This window comes from Symphalangus syndactylus, chromosome 24 (assembly GCF_028878055.3).
Source record: "Symphalangus syndactylus isolate Jambi chromosome 24, NHGRI_mSymSyn1-v2.1_pri, whole genome shotgun sequence".
Classification (NCBI taxonomy): Eukaryota; Metazoa; Chordata; class Mammalia; order Primates; family Hylobatidae; genus Symphalangus; species Symphalangus syndactylus.
The window spans coordinates 26,022,042-26,040,260 of NC_072446.2; the positions used below are offsets into that span (position 1 = coordinate 26,022,042).

General features: G+C 39.5%; 1 protein-coding gene across 5 annotated transcripts; it reads left to right on the plus strand.

Moving 5' to 3' along the window:
* The first annotated feature begins 3,534 nt into the window (after nucleotides 1-3,534).
* ZNF334 (zinc finger protein 334) lies at nucleotides 3,535-17,099 on the plus strand. 5 transcript variants are annotated; one of them, XM_063634191.1, is made up of 5 exons: nucleotides 3,535-3,644; nucleotides 4,969-5,027; nucleotides 12,337-12,463; nucleotides 12,770-12,862; nucleotides 13,980-17,099. In XM_063634191.1, the coding sequence occupies exons 2-5, from the start codon at nucleotides 5,013-5,015 to the stop codon at nucleotides 15,779-15,781; spliced, it is 2,037 nt and encodes a 678-aa protein (XP_063490261.1). In that variant the 5' UTR covers nucleotides 3,535-3,644; nucleotides 4,969-5,012; the 3' UTR covers nucleotides 15,782-17,099. The 5 variants fall into 5 exon arrangements, with proteins under 5 accessions (XP_063490261.1, XP_063490262.1, XP_063490260.1 ...); XM_063634192.1 differs by lacking the exon at nucleotides 3,535-3,644 and adding an exon at nucleotides 3,964-4,565 and having other exon boundaries at nucleotides 12,717-12,862; XM_063634190.1 differs by lacking the exon at nucleotides 3,535-3,644 and adding an exon at nucleotides 3,964-4,565.
* The last annotated feature ends 1,120 nt before the right edge of the window (nucleotides 17,100-18,219 follow it).

An 18,219-nucleotide genomic window follows, 5' to 3' on the forward strand; every position in this document is an offset into this window, starting at 1 on the left:
AGCTTATGTATGGAACCAGTGGCTGATATATGCTATTGTATCCTCCAGTGGCTGGAAACGAACTGATGAGAGTAGAATTAACCTGTTTCATCATCACTCCCACTTTCTGAATTTGTGCTTTCCATCCCTGTAACTTTTATTATTTATTTATTTATTTATTTATTTATTGAGAGTCTTGCTCTGTCACCCAGGCTTGAAGAATTGGAAATTTTATTTAATAAAATTTCTGTTAAAATAGTGGCAAATTTTGGTGCTTTCTTTGCTTTTTTTGTTTCTCTTCACAGAGTATTTAAAATACACCCAGAAAATATTAGAAAAAGCAGATTAATGTTAACATGTATGAAATTTCTTTAATTTGTAAAATAGTTAAATTCTGTTTCCTTGCAGGAACATGTATAGACAAGAGGTATGTAAGAATTTAGATGACATTGCAAAGCAGCGGGCAAAAAATGATGTTTTCAATAAATCATATCAAGACAGTTATATCTGAAAAAATATGAAAATTATATTTTTAATTCAAATATTACATCAAATAAATTAAAAATGGCTACTTATATTCTACCTTCACCTTCACATAGCTGGTAGACATTTGGTTGCTTCCCTCCACCTTTTAAAAAGTTATTAGGATTGGCCGGGCATGGTGGCTCACGCCTGTAATCCCAGCACTTTAGGAGGCTGAGGTGGGCAGGTCACTTGAGGTCAGGAGTTCCCAATATGGTGAAATCCCGTCTCTACTAAAAACACAAAAATTAGCCGGGCATGGTGGCAGGCACCTGTAATCCCAGCTTTTCGGGAGGCTGAGACAGGAGAATCGCTTGAACCCAGGAGGTGGAGGTTACAGTGAGCCGAGATCGCACCATTGCACTCCAGCCTGGGCATTGCAGCGAGACTCCATCTACAAAAAAAAAAAAAAATTATGATTAAAATCATTATGAGGAACATTCTTGATATGCATCTTTTTGTACTGATTTAATTATTTCATTAAGATATTCCTAGAAGCTGAGTTGCTGGAATAAAGGGCATGCAATCTTCAATTTTGGTACAGAAGGCCTACTAGAAATGTCATAGGAATTATACTCCCACCCAACCTGTCTGGGAACAAATACTTTTTCCAAATTCATGCCAATACTTTATTATTCCGTTTAATCTTTGCCAAATTAGTCTGCCAAAAAAGTATGTAATCAAAAACTTTTTGCATTTCTTTGCTCTAGAGTATTATTGGCCATTACCTCGTATATATACTTATGGCTCTTTTACAATTCTTCTATATTAATTGCCTTATTGATGTTCTTTTTTCATTTTTTAAACAAATTTGAATCCTCATCTTTACTGATTTCTGAGAGCTGTTAATAAATTGAGTCTATCTCCAATCCTTCTCATATATATGAAACCACTTTATTTTCTCCATTTATTTCTTTTTAAATCTATTTTTTCTGAAGCAAGATTTTTTCAATTTTTTATAGCCAAATTGATCAATAATTTTCTCTACAGTGTCACTTTTACATGGCAATGAAAATAAGATAGAAAAATGTTCCCAATTACAAAAGTAGCAAAATATTTGAGACTATCTAAACTTGAATGAGTAGAAATATATTCCATTTTCTTGATGACTAGGAAACTTTGCTTTAATAAAATTTCAGTAAAAGAGCTTCCCTAGCAAGTAATGCAAAAATCACTTACTCTGAGAGTTTGCTTTTAACATTTCAAATTATATGTCAATGTGAAATATATTGATTATAATGTGTGAAATGGGAATTTAATCTTAGTTTTTTACTCCAAATGGTTAGTGAGTTGTCCCACATCACTTTTTCAATAATCTATTTAACAATAAGCCTTTCTCAATGATTTGAAATGGCAGCTTTTCATATTATATTCTTGGAAATCATCTTTTGTTGGTGCTTAGCTAGCTATTGCTGCATAACAAACCACCCAAAACTTAGAGGCTTAAAATAACAAAATTTATTATTTCTTGTAGTCTGTATGTTTACTGGGATCAGCTATATGATTTCATCTGGAGCTGAAGTCATCCAGGAACTTCACTGGCCTGGAATGTTCACTCATATGCCTGATGTCTCTAGGCAAGGATGACTGGAAGGCTGGGATAGCTGCATTGCTAGGAAAGATGGGCCTCTCTTTTTCCATGTAGTCTCAGGGCCTCTCACTTCCTACTTCTCTTGGTTTCTCCACTTGGTCTAACAGGTTAGCTGCATGTCTTACATAGTGTCTAAGGACTCTTCAAAGGGCAAAGCTGAAGCTGCCAGGACTTTGTATGGCTTATTTTCTGGAACTGGCACAGTGTCACTTCTGACGCATTCTTTTGGTTAAAGAGAGTCACAGAGTCAATCAAATTCAATGTGGGAGGGAAATATACAAGCCTGGAATACTGGGAAGTTTAGTTCATTGGGGTCCATCTTTGAAGACTAGCTACCACCAGTCGCTAATTGCTCTTTTCTGGAATTGAATAATAATACATCATAACTTTGTCAGAAACTTTCATGCCTTTCAATGAGTAAAGTTTTATAAAGTTCTATTTATTCAATATGTATACAATTCATATACAGTCATACATAATATAACAATGTTCCAGTCAACGATGTACTGCATATACAACTGTGGTCTCATAAGATTATAATACTGTACGTTTACTGTACCTTCCCTATGTTTAGTATGTTTACATACACAAATACCATTGTGTTACCATTGCATATGGTATTCAGGACAGTGACATGCCACACAGGTCTGTAGCCTAGGAGAAATAGGCTATACCATACAGCCTAGGTGTGTAGTAGACTAAATCGTCTAGATTTGTGTAAGAACCCTCCATGATGTTCACACAAAGACGAGATTGCCTAAAGACACATTTCTCAGAGTGTATCCCCATCGTTAAACCATGCATGATTGTATGTATTTTCCTTGTGGATGTAAAACTATTTTCTATATTACTCACAATGTATATGAGATAATTCGTGGTATTAAAGTATATTAACTATATTGCTAATTTAAAAAATAACAAATTATTAGACCCATATGAGCTCCTCTTTGTAAAACTGTCAGAAGAATGTGCACCTAATGTTAAACTCGGGTATCTCTGGGAATTGGGGTTACGGCTAATAGAGCATTTTCTTCCGAGATATTCTGATTTATCTTCAACCTTCACGTATTGAAAGCCAGCAATGATTTTGTATCCTGTTTGGGAGAAATTTTCTGCAGGTCGTTAGTATTATTCCCTTAATATTCTGCTGGAATATCTTTAGCAGTCATTTTCATTTCGCAGAATTTTCCTTTCTCATCTGTAGACTTCGGTGAAACGGATATGAAACTTTACTTTTCGTACTGATGATTCACAGCAGTCACCCAAGCTCTATAGTTAAAGCAGAAGCTCCTCAAAGATCCCTCACGGTAGGGCGGTGGCCGCGACGCCTTCTGGGGACTGTGGTCCCGAAAGCCGGCGCGGCGCCGGGAGACCCACGGGAAAGGCGGCCCGGGGGCCCTTTCTGCGCATGTGCAGTTCCTGTTTTTTACCTGGACGCCCTTCCGGTTCGCCAGGCTCTTCCGGGTGAGGGTCCTGCAGCCTGTGAATTCGTGGTCCCGCCGTGACTTGGACCTGGTGCGAACTGGAGGCGAAGCGGGTGCACCCACAACCTGTAGGAAGGGCTGGTGGCGAGCTCCGAGCACTCGGGCGTAGGAGGGAACGGTGGGGCCGGGCGGAGCTGGCCTCGGGTCTGCGGAGTGTGGACTCGCGCTCTGCCTGTCTTTGGAGGGAGGGTTTCCTGTGGTCGGGAGGCGAGGCATCCAGGGCAGGATTGGGCTCCTGACCTGCGGGCCATGGGGCGGGCTCTCTCTAGGGCCCTGATTTGCCCGAAGAAGGCGCTTGGTGAAGGTGAAAGGTTTACGCATCCAAGTAGCTAGAGCCTCTTTCCAGAACTTCTGCTGATGCACTTAGTCCTGCAGCCATTGATTACTATAGCTCAGCAAAGTTCAGTTCAACTTTCGGAAGAAGGATGTGAGCTGGAATGGGCAGGGTCCAGATTTGACAGGAAAAGACACTTCACTGGAGGTATCTGCGAGAGTCCTGGGTTTGAGGGAAGGCGTACTGGTTATGAATAAGGAAATGATCTCTTCACCACTTCCTAAACACATACATGTCATTCCCTACCATCTCCACCCGCTGTTTATTCTGAGCTGCACCAACCATGTTCATCACCTCATCTGGGATTTACTGAGTTTACCCCTTGCAGAGCTACACAATAGTAGTAAAGGAAAGACTAAAAACCAATTTATCTTATATTAAAATTACGACTTAGTAAATATTTTATTCAGTAATGCAGTTTGCTAGTGACAGAGCCAATAACTGAATTCTGGTCCTTTGAGTACCAGGTCAGGGCTTTTGTCATCTACCACATTTAAGTTACCTACCACAAGAAGTTTCCTAGTAAAAGGTCCTCTTGTGAAACTGCAGCTAAGGGAGACCAAACTGTCAAAAAGACAAACACCTTAAAGCACTTCCATTCATTCTCTCCTGATTCTGTCATCTCAAGTGGCTAAACACATTAGTAGGAAAACAGGTAAGTGACATAATATCATTTTCCTATTCCAAGAAATCTTTTAATCCTAGAGTCCATTTTAATGCCAAAATAGCGTTCCAGGCTTTGTATTTACTAACTTTCGTTGACCTAGTCTCCTATCAATTGGACTCAGACGTTTTCAATTTTTTTCAAAGGAGGCATAAATTGACAGTAATTCAGTAGAAAACATTTGTTGACACTCACTCAGTAAGAAAAGCTCTGTGAGACCATTCTGGAACTATAAATGGACAAGTGAACATTTCCTCAAGCTGTTGCTTCATGAACCAGACTGGTCAAAGGGCCATGTTTTTAAATGGGTGTGTGGCTGTCTTTGTAGGTAATTGTAGAGCTGCTGTGTGGGCCAAATCGCTCATGATTCCATTCCCCATTCTTCCTTACCCAGCTCTGCTTTCAACACTCTTGGCCCTTTCTCAAGAGAACCTGAAAATGAAAAAATTTCAGGTAAGTTGCTCAGGGATTTACTTCTCACATTATACAGTGAATTTCAGGAGGTTTAGAATAGTTTGCAGATGAAACTGAAATGTATAAAATTCAGCATCAGAGAAGAGTATTTGATCAATACTGGAAAAGTGGACATAGATATACAGAAATCATATATTCTTATAGAGTTACTCAGATGGTTCCAGAAAGGCCCAGACAGTATGAGATAGCCCTTACACTGGATTTTTGTGTGGTTTTCCCATCATTTATATCTAAAAATTTTCTTGGATGATCTTTGAGTAAGTGAAGTAGAGGCAGCTCTGCCAAAAACAGCTGGGAAAGAAACGCTGTGGGTTTCCTGTGACTTCTATACCCAGGCAGAGCACAGTAATTACAGGGAACCAGTACAGTGTCATCCGAACAGGCAGCATTCTGATGATTCTCTGTGATGTCTATGATCCAGTGATAAGACCTAGAATAAATGGATAAAACCTATAACAAATGGAATAATGTTCCTCAAATAATGCCCCATAACTTTATTTCAGCTATACTTATAAAACAAGTTCTGGAGGGAACAATTCAATATTATATTCTGTAGGTACAACTTCCTCACGTGCCTGTCTCATTTCAACCCACTTGATAGAGTCTGGTGTCTGCCCCCACCACTCTGATGCAGCTGTTCTGGAAAAATTTAGCAGTAACCTAAATATTTTCAAACCCAATGAGTATTTTCCAGTTCATACTTTACCAAACTCTTTGTTGCATTTGACAGTATGACTGCCCCCTCCCTAATGGGCACCTCTGATAATGTCTGTGGTATCACTCACATGATTCTCTTTGTAGCTCTGTAATCATGTCTTTTTTGAGATGAGGTCTCACTATGTTGCCCAGGCTGGTCTCGAACTCCTGGGTTCAAGTGATCCTCCCACCTTGGCCTCCCAAAGTGCTGTGATCACAGGTGTGAGCTGCCACACCCAGCCTATAATCATGTCTTCTTTATATCTTTTATACAATCTTCTCTTTTGTTTCATGAACATTGCTATTCCATTGTTAGCCCATTATTCTTTCTGATTTTTTTTCATGCCCTTTGTGGTTTTAACTTGTGAGTCTTTATGCTCTGAGATATTTCTGCCTCTGAGAACCTCAGCTTGAGATTCTTGCTGAACATCTCTGTAAGGATGTCCAGAAGGCACATGGAGTCCTCATATCCAACATGGAAATAATATTTACGACTTGCTCAATGTGCTGCTGCTGCTTTTTTCCCTATCAGTGCTGCTTCCATCTGACCAGTGAGGCAAGCCAGAAAATGAAGTTCATGGTTTTTTTTGTTGTTTATTTTTTGAGACGGGCTTTCACTCTGTCACCCAGGCTGGAGTGCAGTGGCATGATCTTGGCTCACTGCAAACTCTGTCTCCCAGGTTCACACCATTCTCCTGCCTCAGCCTCGCGAGTAGCTGGGACTACAGGCACCCGCCACCACACCCAGCTAATTTTTTGTGTTTTTTAGTAGAGACGGGGTTTCACTGTGTTAGCCAGGATGGTCTCAATCTCCTGACCTCATGATCCTCCTGCCTCGGCGTCACAAAGCGCAGGGATTACAGGCGTGAACCACCGCACCCGGCCTGAAATCCATCTTAATTCTCCTTTTCCTCATGTCCTACCATACCTGTTTGTCGAGCTTGCTAATGTTGTCACGTAAACATTTCTTGAATTTGTCCTTTCACTTCCATCTCCTCTTCTCCTGCCTCAGTTTCTCGTGGGTTGTCATAGTATTAATAGCTTTCTCCGCAGTCTGCTTGGCCCCTTCCTCTTCCCACCTCAAGGCTGTTCTTCACACTGACCAATTCCTCCAAAATGCCAATGTGATCATGTCTTAATACAGAAATGACTTAAGAGGTTCCACGCCACTTATAGAATACAAGTTCAGCATCCTTGGTATGACCTGTAAGGCTATTTATGTCATGACCCTTTCCTGCCTCTTCTTAGTTCCTATCACTCTGGACCTTTCATTCAACAACTGTATATTGATCAAACAATTGTGTGTCATATGCTATGCTAGATGGTCTACATTCAGCTTGAATGAAGGAGATACTGTCTCTGTCCTCATGGAGCTCACGTGCTAGTGAAAGAGAAAGATATTACACAAACGGTTCAAACTGTGCTGAGGTGGTTCTCAACTCTGCCAGACCCATATCTATTTACAGAACATACTTTCTTGTGAGCTATATTGGGATGCAAACCTTCCATATTCAGTCATCTCCTTTATCTATCTTAGTTAATGCCACACACCCACACCAGGCTGCCTCCTCTTTTAGACTTGGATGAAACCACACACCATAAGGTGTGGTACCAGCTTCCTGAGGGGCCAGATGGTGGAGCCAGATGATGCAACCTGGAAGTGTGGGCAAGTTAACTCACCGTGGGTGAACCTTGAATGAAGGGAAATGGAAAATGAGAAGGAGGTGGGCAGATGAATTCCCCATCCTTTCTCTATTCTGTGCACTATTTCAAGGTTAGTTTCTCCTGGTGGTCCTCCCAGAGATGTCCCCTGTGCTGACCCACGTGCTGACCCCATGCTCCTGCTGAGGAAACTTGCTTGTCTTTGGGGCTTGTAGTGAGGTGGTGGGCAGCATGCTAATGCCTCTCATATCTCATTGTTTACATCCTTTCTTTCCTCCCTTCCTTACTTCCCTCACCCTCACTACCCCGGCTTGGAGTTCCCAGATGAAATGATGCAGACTGAGTCCTTGCGTTAGGATCTGTTTTCTAGAAACCCCAGCTAAAAGCCATCCTCCCTTTATCCTGTTTTGGAGATCATAGATAATATAACCTACTTGTGTAATTTTTTAAAAAATCAATAAAACTCAAATATAGAAGAAAAATAAAAACAAAGTAATTAAAAATGATACATATCTTAATATAGACTTGCCCAGATAAAACTATAGTAAAAGTCAGAAGAGGAGTCTGATGTTTATACAGATTACTTTTAGGTTAAATTTCTATGAGTATGATAATTACAAGTTCTCACTGATATGGGACTGATGTGTCGTGATTCGAATACTGTACATAGCATTGCCATTTGTGATTTTTTCAAGAGTGAAAATCCCTAAAGTTCCAGTTCAAATCAAATACAAATTTTGCTTGATGTATCCACTATTACATTGAAGAAAATTTAATATACATGAAAATATATATAAAAATACTATGTGTTCAAGTGCCAAATGGAATAAGGTTCTAGGCTCAGATCATTATAAACAGGATTTTTCGTTTATATGAATATTTAAGATTAGAAAGTTATACAGGACTTGGGGCATTTCTTTCCTGTAGGAGAAGGTCCTACATGTTGCAATGTCTCTACCATCCTTCCCTCTCCTTCCACCAAATGCCAACAGCATCCCACAGAACCTTGACAGTGAAAAATGTCTCCGCAGATGTGCCACATGCCCCCGGTGGAAGGGACCACCCACACTGAGCCCCTCTGAAGAACGATGGTGGTCTGCATTTAGTCTCCTGAACATGCCCCAAATTTTACACTCTTGCTTTTAACCATGTTTCTACTGTTTGCTCCTTGACTTTCTACCCCTTTTCTGTCTACATTGTGACCATAGCCAGGAGCCATCTCGTCATAGGACCCATTCCTGTCCCCATATTCTTTGTCCACAGACTATGTGTTTATAGAGCAATGCTGGCCCTCTTCATCTCTGCATTACATGTAGGGTCTAGTCATTATCTGTCTACCTCACAAGTAAGACTATTAGCCTTTAAAGGTGTAGACACATGTCCTCAGTAGCCATATCCCTGCTCATAGTAGTGCTCATCATTTCTTTTTTTGGGTAATCTTGTTTTGTGTGAAATGGTGAACTCTCCTCTGCTCTGAATGGATCATCATTCTGCTTACAGTATTGCTTGCAGAGTGGACCTGAGTCACTGGGAGAATCGAGTTTCTTTTTCTTTTGTCATAAGCGCCTTTCAGTTTCTCACAAAGTGAACACATTCACTGTTCTTACTTTGGACTTTCTGCTATGAAGTGCACTGGGTCTGCCTGAGCAAGTACAGAACTTTCTAGTGAGGGCTCTTCCTTGGCACTCTTTCTCCCTGGCGTTTTGTTTCTAATATTTTTGCCAGTCATTCTTTCTAGTCATTAAGACCTTATATGTCTATTGTTGTGCCTATAATTATGAGATACTCTTTATCTTCAGGAAGCTTATAAGTCCTTTAGAGGAAGTAGTTCATGGAGGAAATAAAATGGATAATGTAACTACTTCTAGTTTAAGAGACAGTTAAGTGGTGATAGCGGGAAAGGCCTCATTAAATTACCTAATAAAATGTGTCAGTAGAAAGATGTATAGCAGATCAAAGAAAAGAAAGACGGGTCACCTAGGATGGTCATGTGGGTGAGGTGAGACATACAGCAGGCCAAAGCCCAGTTGTCTGCAGAGGTGGAGGCAGCATGCCTATTTTTTACTGCTTTATTTTTAAATACGAAGAATGAGAAAAATCATACACAAAATACCTGTGTTTCCTTCACCTCGCTTCCCCTGATCTTTCAAAACTATATTATAGTGATCAGAACCGGGAAATTCACATGAATACAGTACTATTATCTATCTTATTCAAATTCTGCTCATTATTTTCCATAATATCCTTTTTCAGTTCAAGGATCCAACCTAGGAACCCAGGTTGCATTAAATGTCCTGTCTCCTTAGCCTCTTGCAACCCACGATGGTCCTTCTTTGTCACTTACAACCTTGACACTTTGCTGGCTAGTTATTTTGCAGGGTTCATCGTAGCCTTTTCTTTCTATCCCTTCCCCTTCCCTTTCCCTTGTTTTTGCTTTGTTTTCTTTTCCTTTTCTTTCCTCCCTCCTTTCATTTCTCCTTTCTTTTCCTTTCCTCTTTCTTTTCTTTCTTTCCTTTTTACTTACTTAAGCATATTTAACTTACTTAATTTTTGAAACTAGGTTTTGCTCTGTCACCCAGGCTGGAGTGTGGTGGTGCAATCATAGCTCACTAAAGCCTTGACCTCCTCAGCGTAAGCAATCCTCCTGCCTTAGCCTCCCAAGTAGCTGGGACTACAGGCATGTGCCACCACTCCTGGCAAAAAAAAAAAAATTTTTTTTGAGAGATGGGGTCTCACTATGTTGCCTAGGCTGGTCTTGAACTCCTGAGTTCAAGCAATCCTCCTACCTCAGCCTCCCAATGTGCTGTGATTACAGGCATGAGGCACCACGCCTGGCCTACCATAGTTCTAAGAATCCAAACTGTATAGAAAGATATTTTAGAAAAGCGTCACTCCTTCTCATCTCTTCTACTCTGTTCTGATCCGTCCATTCTTTCCATCTGTTTCCACCTCTCCCCTGAATGTAACCAGTTTCATAAGTTTTTGTTGTATCCTTTCCATAATTTTTTTTGCACATGTAGTAGTTACAGGTGGTGGGTTTTTTTGTTTTTTTGAGATGGCGTCTTGCACTGTCACCCAGGCTGCTGGAGTACAGTGGCACAGTCTGAGCTCACTGCAACCTCTGACTCCCAAACTCAAGTGATCCTCTTGCCCCAGCCACCCGAGTAGCACATGCCACTATGCCCAGCTAATTTTTTTTAAAATTTTTTGTAGAGGTGGGGTTTCGCCGTGTTGCCCAGACTGATCTTGAACTTCTGAGCTCCAGCGATCCACCTACCTCAACCACTCAGAGTGCTGGGATTATAGGTGTGAGCCGCCACACCTGGCCATGTGTGTTTTCTTACATCTCCTTTCTTACATAAAAGGTAATATATTATAGATATTCTTTAATACTTTGCTTTTTTCAATTCATATCAGTTCATGGAGACCTTCCTTATTATTTATGCTTTCAAATATTGCTTCTGATCACTGTGGTATCTCTCCTGTGAGCTCCAGAACCATATATCAAACTACCAGCTACATATCCGTACTTCTTTACTCAACAGACACTTCAAGCACAGCATGGTAAAGATCAATGCCTTCGTTTCCTATGCTCAATTCTCTTTTTTGTTTTGTTTTCCTAATCTCCACATATACTACTAGCGTTAGCCCAGCTGATCATGTGAAATAATCTGCACATTACATCTACTGCACATCAAGTAGTGGTCAACTCTCCTTGCCTCCCGTTATGTAGGACTGATTCTCTCCTTCCCATTTCCCAGGAACTACCTGTGCTCATGTCCTGTAGTAGTGTCTTAGTTTTCTTCCCCTGTAATTTGACCTTTAAGCCAGTTTCCATTTTTCTAGAGTAGGGGACAGCAAATGTTTTCTTTAGAGGACAAGGTCAAAATTTTTGGCTTTGCTGGCCCTGTGGTCTCTGTTGGATTTCCTTGGCACAGCTGTTGTGACATGAAAGCAGTCTTAGACTGTGTGTAACAAATGAGCATGACCACATTTGGCTCCCAGTGGCCTAGATTTTGCCCATGGACTGTAGTTTGCCAACCCCTATGCTCTAGAGCATTGTTTCAAAATACACATTTGGTCACAAATCTCCAGTGCTTGCTTACAAATAACTCTTTATGGATTTCCATTATTTACAACAGTGGTCTCCAAGGTGGAGGATAGGGAGCACCCCAGCAATTCACTGGACTTCTGTTCTTGTTAGTATTTCAGCCAAAATAATGAAAAAATAAGTTTTATTGATATTAATGTATAGCTGGAACTAACTTGGAAATATACTACAATTCCTAAGCAAATGTATGTTAGCATATATGCAAGAATGTTTTGCTGATGTGCTGTACTATCTAAATTTCAAGACTACTAATTAGAGAAAAGAGTTCCTCTATTCTCCGACCTCTGTCCCGCTCCTCACTAACCTTTCCTATGGAGAGATTGTAGTTCTCAAACTCCCCATATGTGTTTTGTGTCTGTGTATATTCTTAATGGCTACAGTCCTATAAAACGTACTGTTTATATTTCAGAACTAAAATTATTATGCCCTCAAAGAAGGGGTAACAAAAATGGAGCAAGCTTTCTTCTTTTGTGATCACCCTTCATCTTGTGTGTATGTCCAGCATTGCTCTTTAAAGATGTACATTTCTATTTTTGTCACCCTGTTAGAATGTATGCTCCTAGAGAGCAAGATTAGTATTTTATGTGATTAGTAATCCAGGCAATTGGAATAGCTCCAGGACATGGTATAAGCTCAGCACATTTTTAAAATTTATTTTAAAAATGAACACAGTGACAGATTTTTAATTTTCTGCCCTCCCACAATTATATCTCTTTATAGCTTTCCATTAGCCATGGCAGTGGTCTGCTTATAGTTTATGTTACCATACATTTGATATAACTCAATTCTGGCCACCCAAGATTAAACATTTTCTTTCAGAGACCAGTTTCATTCCAGGACCTGACTGTGAACTTCACCCAAGAGGAATGGCAGCAACTGGACCCTGCTCAGAGGCTCCTGTACAGGGATGTGATGCTGGAGAACTACAGCAACTTGGTCTCTGTGGGTAAGGACGATTTCCTATACAACTCTCAAGAGCATACATTTCTTCTGTGTTACAAAAACGTGTTGATTTCTAGAATTTAATTATTTAGCCTTGAGCATCAGGGGAGCAAGATGATTAAACCCTTTTAGACAGAAGAAGTTTGCGTATGCACTGCCCTTCCCCTACCCTTCACCAAAATGTTCTAGCTGTACTGAGCTATTGCTGGGCATCTTCATTGCACAGCTTCTGAAGCTGTACTTTCTTCATTCTTCAGAGTCCCTGATGTCCAAAGATCTTGGTCCAAGTTCTGTAATTTCCCATTAACAGGGTATCATGTTAGCAAACCAGATGTGATTTTCAAATTGGAGCAAGGAGAAGAACCATGGATAATGGAGGAATTCTCAAATCAGAACTACCCAGGTAAGTAAATGATAACTGAGCAGGTGGAACCAATGGAAATCAGAGTTCCATGGTGGTCAGTGGTAATAGTTGGCATGGTAATGTTTTTCATGAATTTCTTTTTGTTGGCCCCAGACCTTTAGAAGTGATTGAGGTTGATTAACTGTCATGCTATGGACATCTGAAACATTCTCCCCAAATAAATAATTGAAATTTATAAAGATTTTTGCCATTAAGTTACCTATCCCCAGAATTCAAGTTCTTCTTTTATCACACCTTAAACTTTATTTCTGTAGCATTCCCTGTTGCCTCCCTTGCCCCACCCACCATTGTCATAGGCTTGGTTTATATTTCAGACATTCAGAGATCTGTCATGATCTTTTTAATTGTCTTCCATTTTTCTCTACATCGCTTAACAGAAATAACACGGTTTCCCTTTCCATTCTAAGCTTCACCAGGATCCGGAGTAGGGTGAGGCAAACAAGGTGCCTGACATGCAAAATTTAGGAAAACACTCAACTCTCAGGATTGTGCGGGCGCCCTGGGTATCCTGCTTGCCTTCCTCTATTCCCAGCTCTGCTCAGCCCGCAATCTTACTTCCCTTTGCATTGTACAAATTTGAGAGTTTCATGTCACTGCAAAAATTTCAGATTTACCCCTTCCTTCTTGTGTGTTTTGATAATAACTGACCATCTTTCTGATATCTATTTTACCTGGTCTCACTGTATGACTATCTTTCTCTAAGTACTTACTTGACTCTTGTCTGTTTTATTCAACACTCCATCAGCCACACTTCCAGCATACTTTCTGTACTATTCTTTGTGACTATTTACTTTTTCCACTGAATGTTTAGTAGTATTTGTAAAGTGTCAAAGGTACTTGTATTCTTTGCTAGTTTCCTCTTCCTTTCCCCCTGTTAAATAGTGGCTGGTATGGATGGATTTGCTTTTTTATATTTTTTGTTTCTGTTTTTCTTCAAATCAACCAAGTAAGAGATATTTGCACTTGAAATTTGTTTAATCTTGGAAGGCTGGGCCTGAAGTCTAACCCCTAAAACAATGCATTTCTAAGGAATTCTCATTTCATAGCAAATATATAAAGACTCACCAATTACTGTTAATTGTGTTCCTTTTTCTAGAAGTCGATGATGCCTTAGAGAAGAGCAAGGAAATCCAAGATAAACATTTGATACAAACTGTATTCTTCAGCAACAAAACGCTGATTACAGAAAGAGAGAATGTATTTGGGAAAACACTTAATCTGGGCATGAATAGTGTTCCCTCAAGAAAAATGCCCTATAAATGTAATCCAGGAGGAAACAGTTTGAAAACTAATTCAGAAGTAATTGTTGCAAAGAAAAGCAAAGAAAACAGAAAGATTCCTGATGAATACAGTGGATTTGGGAAGCATGAAAAAAGTCATTCGGGAATGAAAAAATACAGATACAATCCAATGAGGAAAGCCAGCAATCAAAACGGAAATCTTATTCTGCACCAGAACATTCAGATTTTGAAACAACCTTTTGACTATAATAAATGTAGGAAAACCTTCTTCAAGAGGGCATTTCTCATTACACAAAAGGGGAGACAGACTGAAAGGAAACCAAATGAATGTAATGAATGTAGGAAAACCTTTTCTAAGAGATCTACCCTCGTTGTACATCAGAGAATTCATACAGGGGAGAAACCGTATGTTTGTAATGATTGTAGAAAAACTTTTCGTGTGAAGACAAGCCTCACTCGACACCAAAGGATTCATACTGGAGAGAGACCCTATGAATGCAGTGAATGCGGGAAAACCTTCATTGACAAATCTGCCCTCATTGTACACCAGAAAATTCACGGAGGGGAGAAATCCTATGAGTGTAATGAATGTGGAAAGACCTTTTTTCGGAAGTCAGCCCTGGCTGAACATTTCAGGTCACACACAGGGGAGAAGCCTTATGAATGCAAGGAATGTGGAAATGCCTTCAGCAAGAAATCATATCTTGTTGTACATCAAAGAACTCACAGAGGAGAGAAGCCAAATGAATGTAAGGAATGTGGGAAAACCTTCTTCTGTCAGTCAGCCCTTACTGCGCATCAGAGAATTCACACAGGAGAAAAACCCTATGAATGTAGTGAATGTGAGAAAACCTTCTTTTGTCAATCTGCCCTCAATGTGCATCGAAGAAGTCATACAGGAGAGAAGCCCTATGAATGCAGTCAATGTGGAAAATTTTTATGTACGAAATCAGCCCTCATTGCACATCAGATAACTCATAGAGGAAAGAAGTCTTATGAATGTAATGAATGTGGGAAATTTTTCTGCCATAAGTCAACACTCACTATCCATCAGAGAACACACACAGGAGAGAAGCATGGTGTGTTTAATAAATGTGGTAGAATATCCATTGTGAAGTCAAACTGCAGTCAGTGTAAGAGAATGAACACAAAGGAGAATCTTTATGAGTGTAGTGAACATGGGCATGCCGTCAGCAAAAACTCACACCTCATTGTACATCAGAGAACTATATGGGAGAGACCATATGAATGCAATGAATGTGGGAGAACCTACTGCAGGAAGTCAGCCCTGACTCACCATCAGAGAACACACACAGGAGAGAGACCCTATGAGTGTAATGAATGTGGGAAAACCTTCTGTCAGAAGTTCTCCTTTGTTGAACATCAGCGAACTCACACTGGGGAGAAACCATATGAATGTAATGAATGTGGGAAATCCTTCTGCCATAAGTCAGCCTTCAGAGTCCATGGAAGAATTCACACAGGAGAGAAACCATATGAATGTAATCAATGTGGGAAAACCTACCGTCGCCTGTGGACTCTCACTGAGCATCAGAAAATACACACAGGAGAGAAACCTTATGAATGTAACAAATGTGAGAAAACATTTCGCCACAAATCAAATTTTCTTTTACATCAGAAATCCCACAAGGAATAAGTTCCAACAAAGTAATAAATTCCAACAAAGCAACAAATCAAATAACTTACACAATGCTAAACTGTGAGTATGTATAGAGGAGTAAAATCTTATAAATGTAATGAATATGGAAAATGTTTCTGCCATAAGTCAACCCTCAATGTAACATCAGAGAAATCATGTAGGAAAGAAACAATTTGTTTAATAAATGTATTATTCATTGTGAAAAATGAAAATATTCAGCAGCAATCCAAAGGTTATACCAAATGTGCCTCCCTTTTAAAATAATGAAACAAACATTGTTTAAGTTAAGTTGTTACTTGGTTCCTCCCCACAGTGTTACTTGATAGTGTATGATAGTGTATGACCTTCATTTCAAATCAATACCATTGTTCGATAGTTGAGTAATTTACAGTTTCTCAATTTATGGTGTATTTTCAGATTTGGCAGATTTTCTGTTGTCTGCTAACTCCATAGTCTTCTAGTAGCAGACTATATAACTTTATCTGCAAAGGTGACAACTCAGGAGAACTAACCATTGTACTCTATGCACCCATGGTAGTTATACCCCAGGTGAGCATTTTGTAAAGCTGAGCCAATGAAAGCCCTTCCTAAGACCTTTCTAATGGAAGTTAGGCACAGGATAACTAGTTCATGATCCTGAAGCTTTCAGCCAAGTCAAGAAAACAGCAATTGCAGTAGGAAAAACATGGGAAAATAAGCATTTTTGAACAACAAAGAGAATTTGGATGATGGTTGAATCCAAAAAGTGTTTATTTCTCTGGTTTTAGTATTCTCTAATATCCACTCAACCCCATCTACCAGTGGTTTGATTTTGTCAATTAGTATGTTTTCAAAAATCTCTTGGATTTCCTAATCAACATTAGAGGTATTCTTTAGAAGTCACTGATCAAATTCTGAGAACAAAAGGCCTCTGGGATGCTGATCAGGATTACATTGTATGGATATGTGTGATGAGGTAGGATTGCCACTTTTATGGGGTTATTGGGAAATGTTTACCTTTCAAGTCCTGATTTCCATGAGTGGGATTTTCCCTATACCTGTTCCTAGCCTCTCTGCCACATTATGCATTCTGCCCCAGGGATGAGGAAGTAGGCTTATCTAGTTGGTAAGATAGTGATGGGTAACTGGGTTTGCTCACCTGAACTCCCTCTTCATTGTGGGCTGACCTGCAAGTACAATTTCTTGTCACAGTTATTGCCTGTGATTGGTAAATTGGTCTAATTCTGTCATTCAGCTAATTGGCCCATTAGCTGAATGGTCACACTAAGTTGCATCCTCCAACTCAATTTGATCAGTAATAAAAGTTTCATCCTGCCCCCTGTCTGCTACTTAATTTTTTATTGTTTAGATGGGGGGGAAATTGTGCTATTTATTTGGGGCCCTTCAGAGAACCCAATATGAACATGATTTATCTATTCAGTTTTTATGTCCTTCAGGACAGATAAATGTATGTATACACACATATACATGTGTTAATATATGTAAGTATATACATATGTTTAAATGTATGTGTATGTGTATACTGATCTTGCTCTTTTCCAGTGAAATGTATTAATAGTCACTTCAAAGATTTGGTTGCTATTGTGAAAGGAATTAAGTTACCTTTCACTTTGAAACTAATAGAGTAAAGAAAAACAAAAATACCTAATTTTTGTGCCAAATTTGTCTAAATTTATCTCTTAATGTTGGAACAATTTTTTCAAATCTTATGGAAAATGTAAATTCACAAGTCCAAGAAGTTTAATGAACCCCAAGCAGGATAAAAATGAAGAGCACAATAAGACACCAAATTTCAAGACATAAATAAATCAAAACTAGTTTAATAAAGAATATCTTAAAAGTAGCCAAAGAACAAAGACATGATATAGTGTATTCATCTCCTAGGGCTGCCGTAACATAGTACCTCAAACTGGATGTTCTAGAACAACAGATCTATCTCATAGTTCTGGAGGCCAGAAGTCAGGTTGGGGTGTTGGCAGGGCTATACTCTCTTCTGAAGGATCTATTCCAGGCCTCTTCCCTAGCTTCTGATAATTCTGTAGCTTGTGGCAGCATAACTTCACATGGCATTCTAAGTGTGCATGTTTGTGTCCAAATTTCCCCCTTTTATAAGGATACCAGTCATTGGATTAAGGGCCTGCCCTACTCCAGTATGACTGCATCTTAAATAATTACATCTGCAACAATCCTATTTCCAAATAAGGTCACATTCTGAGGTACTTGGGTATAGGACTTCAACACACATTTTGGGGAGACAGTTCAACCCATAACAGGTTAATGTATTATTTATTGTTGTGTAACAAATTATCCCCAAAATTAGCAACTTAAAACAATAAACATTTACTATCTCATTGTTTTTGTGGTTTAGGAATTGTAGAGTAACTTGGCTAGGTGGTTCAGGCTCAAGGTCTTTGAGGTTGCTGTCAAGATGTTGA

Excerpts from the sequence above, each read along its gene's own strand:
- ZNF334 (XM_055266040.2), top strand. The coding sequence starts at position 7,477 with ATGAATTCCCCATCCTTTCTCTATTCTGTGCACTATTTCAAG. Across the intron at positions 7,519-12,336 it reads ATTCTGTGCACTATTTCAAG|AGACCAGTTTCATTCCAGGA; the intron begins GTTAGTTTCTCC and ends ATTTTCTTTCAG. Across the intron at positions 12,464-12,769 it reads CAGCAACTTGGTCTCTGTGG|GGTATCATGTTAGCAAACCA; the intron begins GTAAGGACGATT and ends TCCCATTAACAG.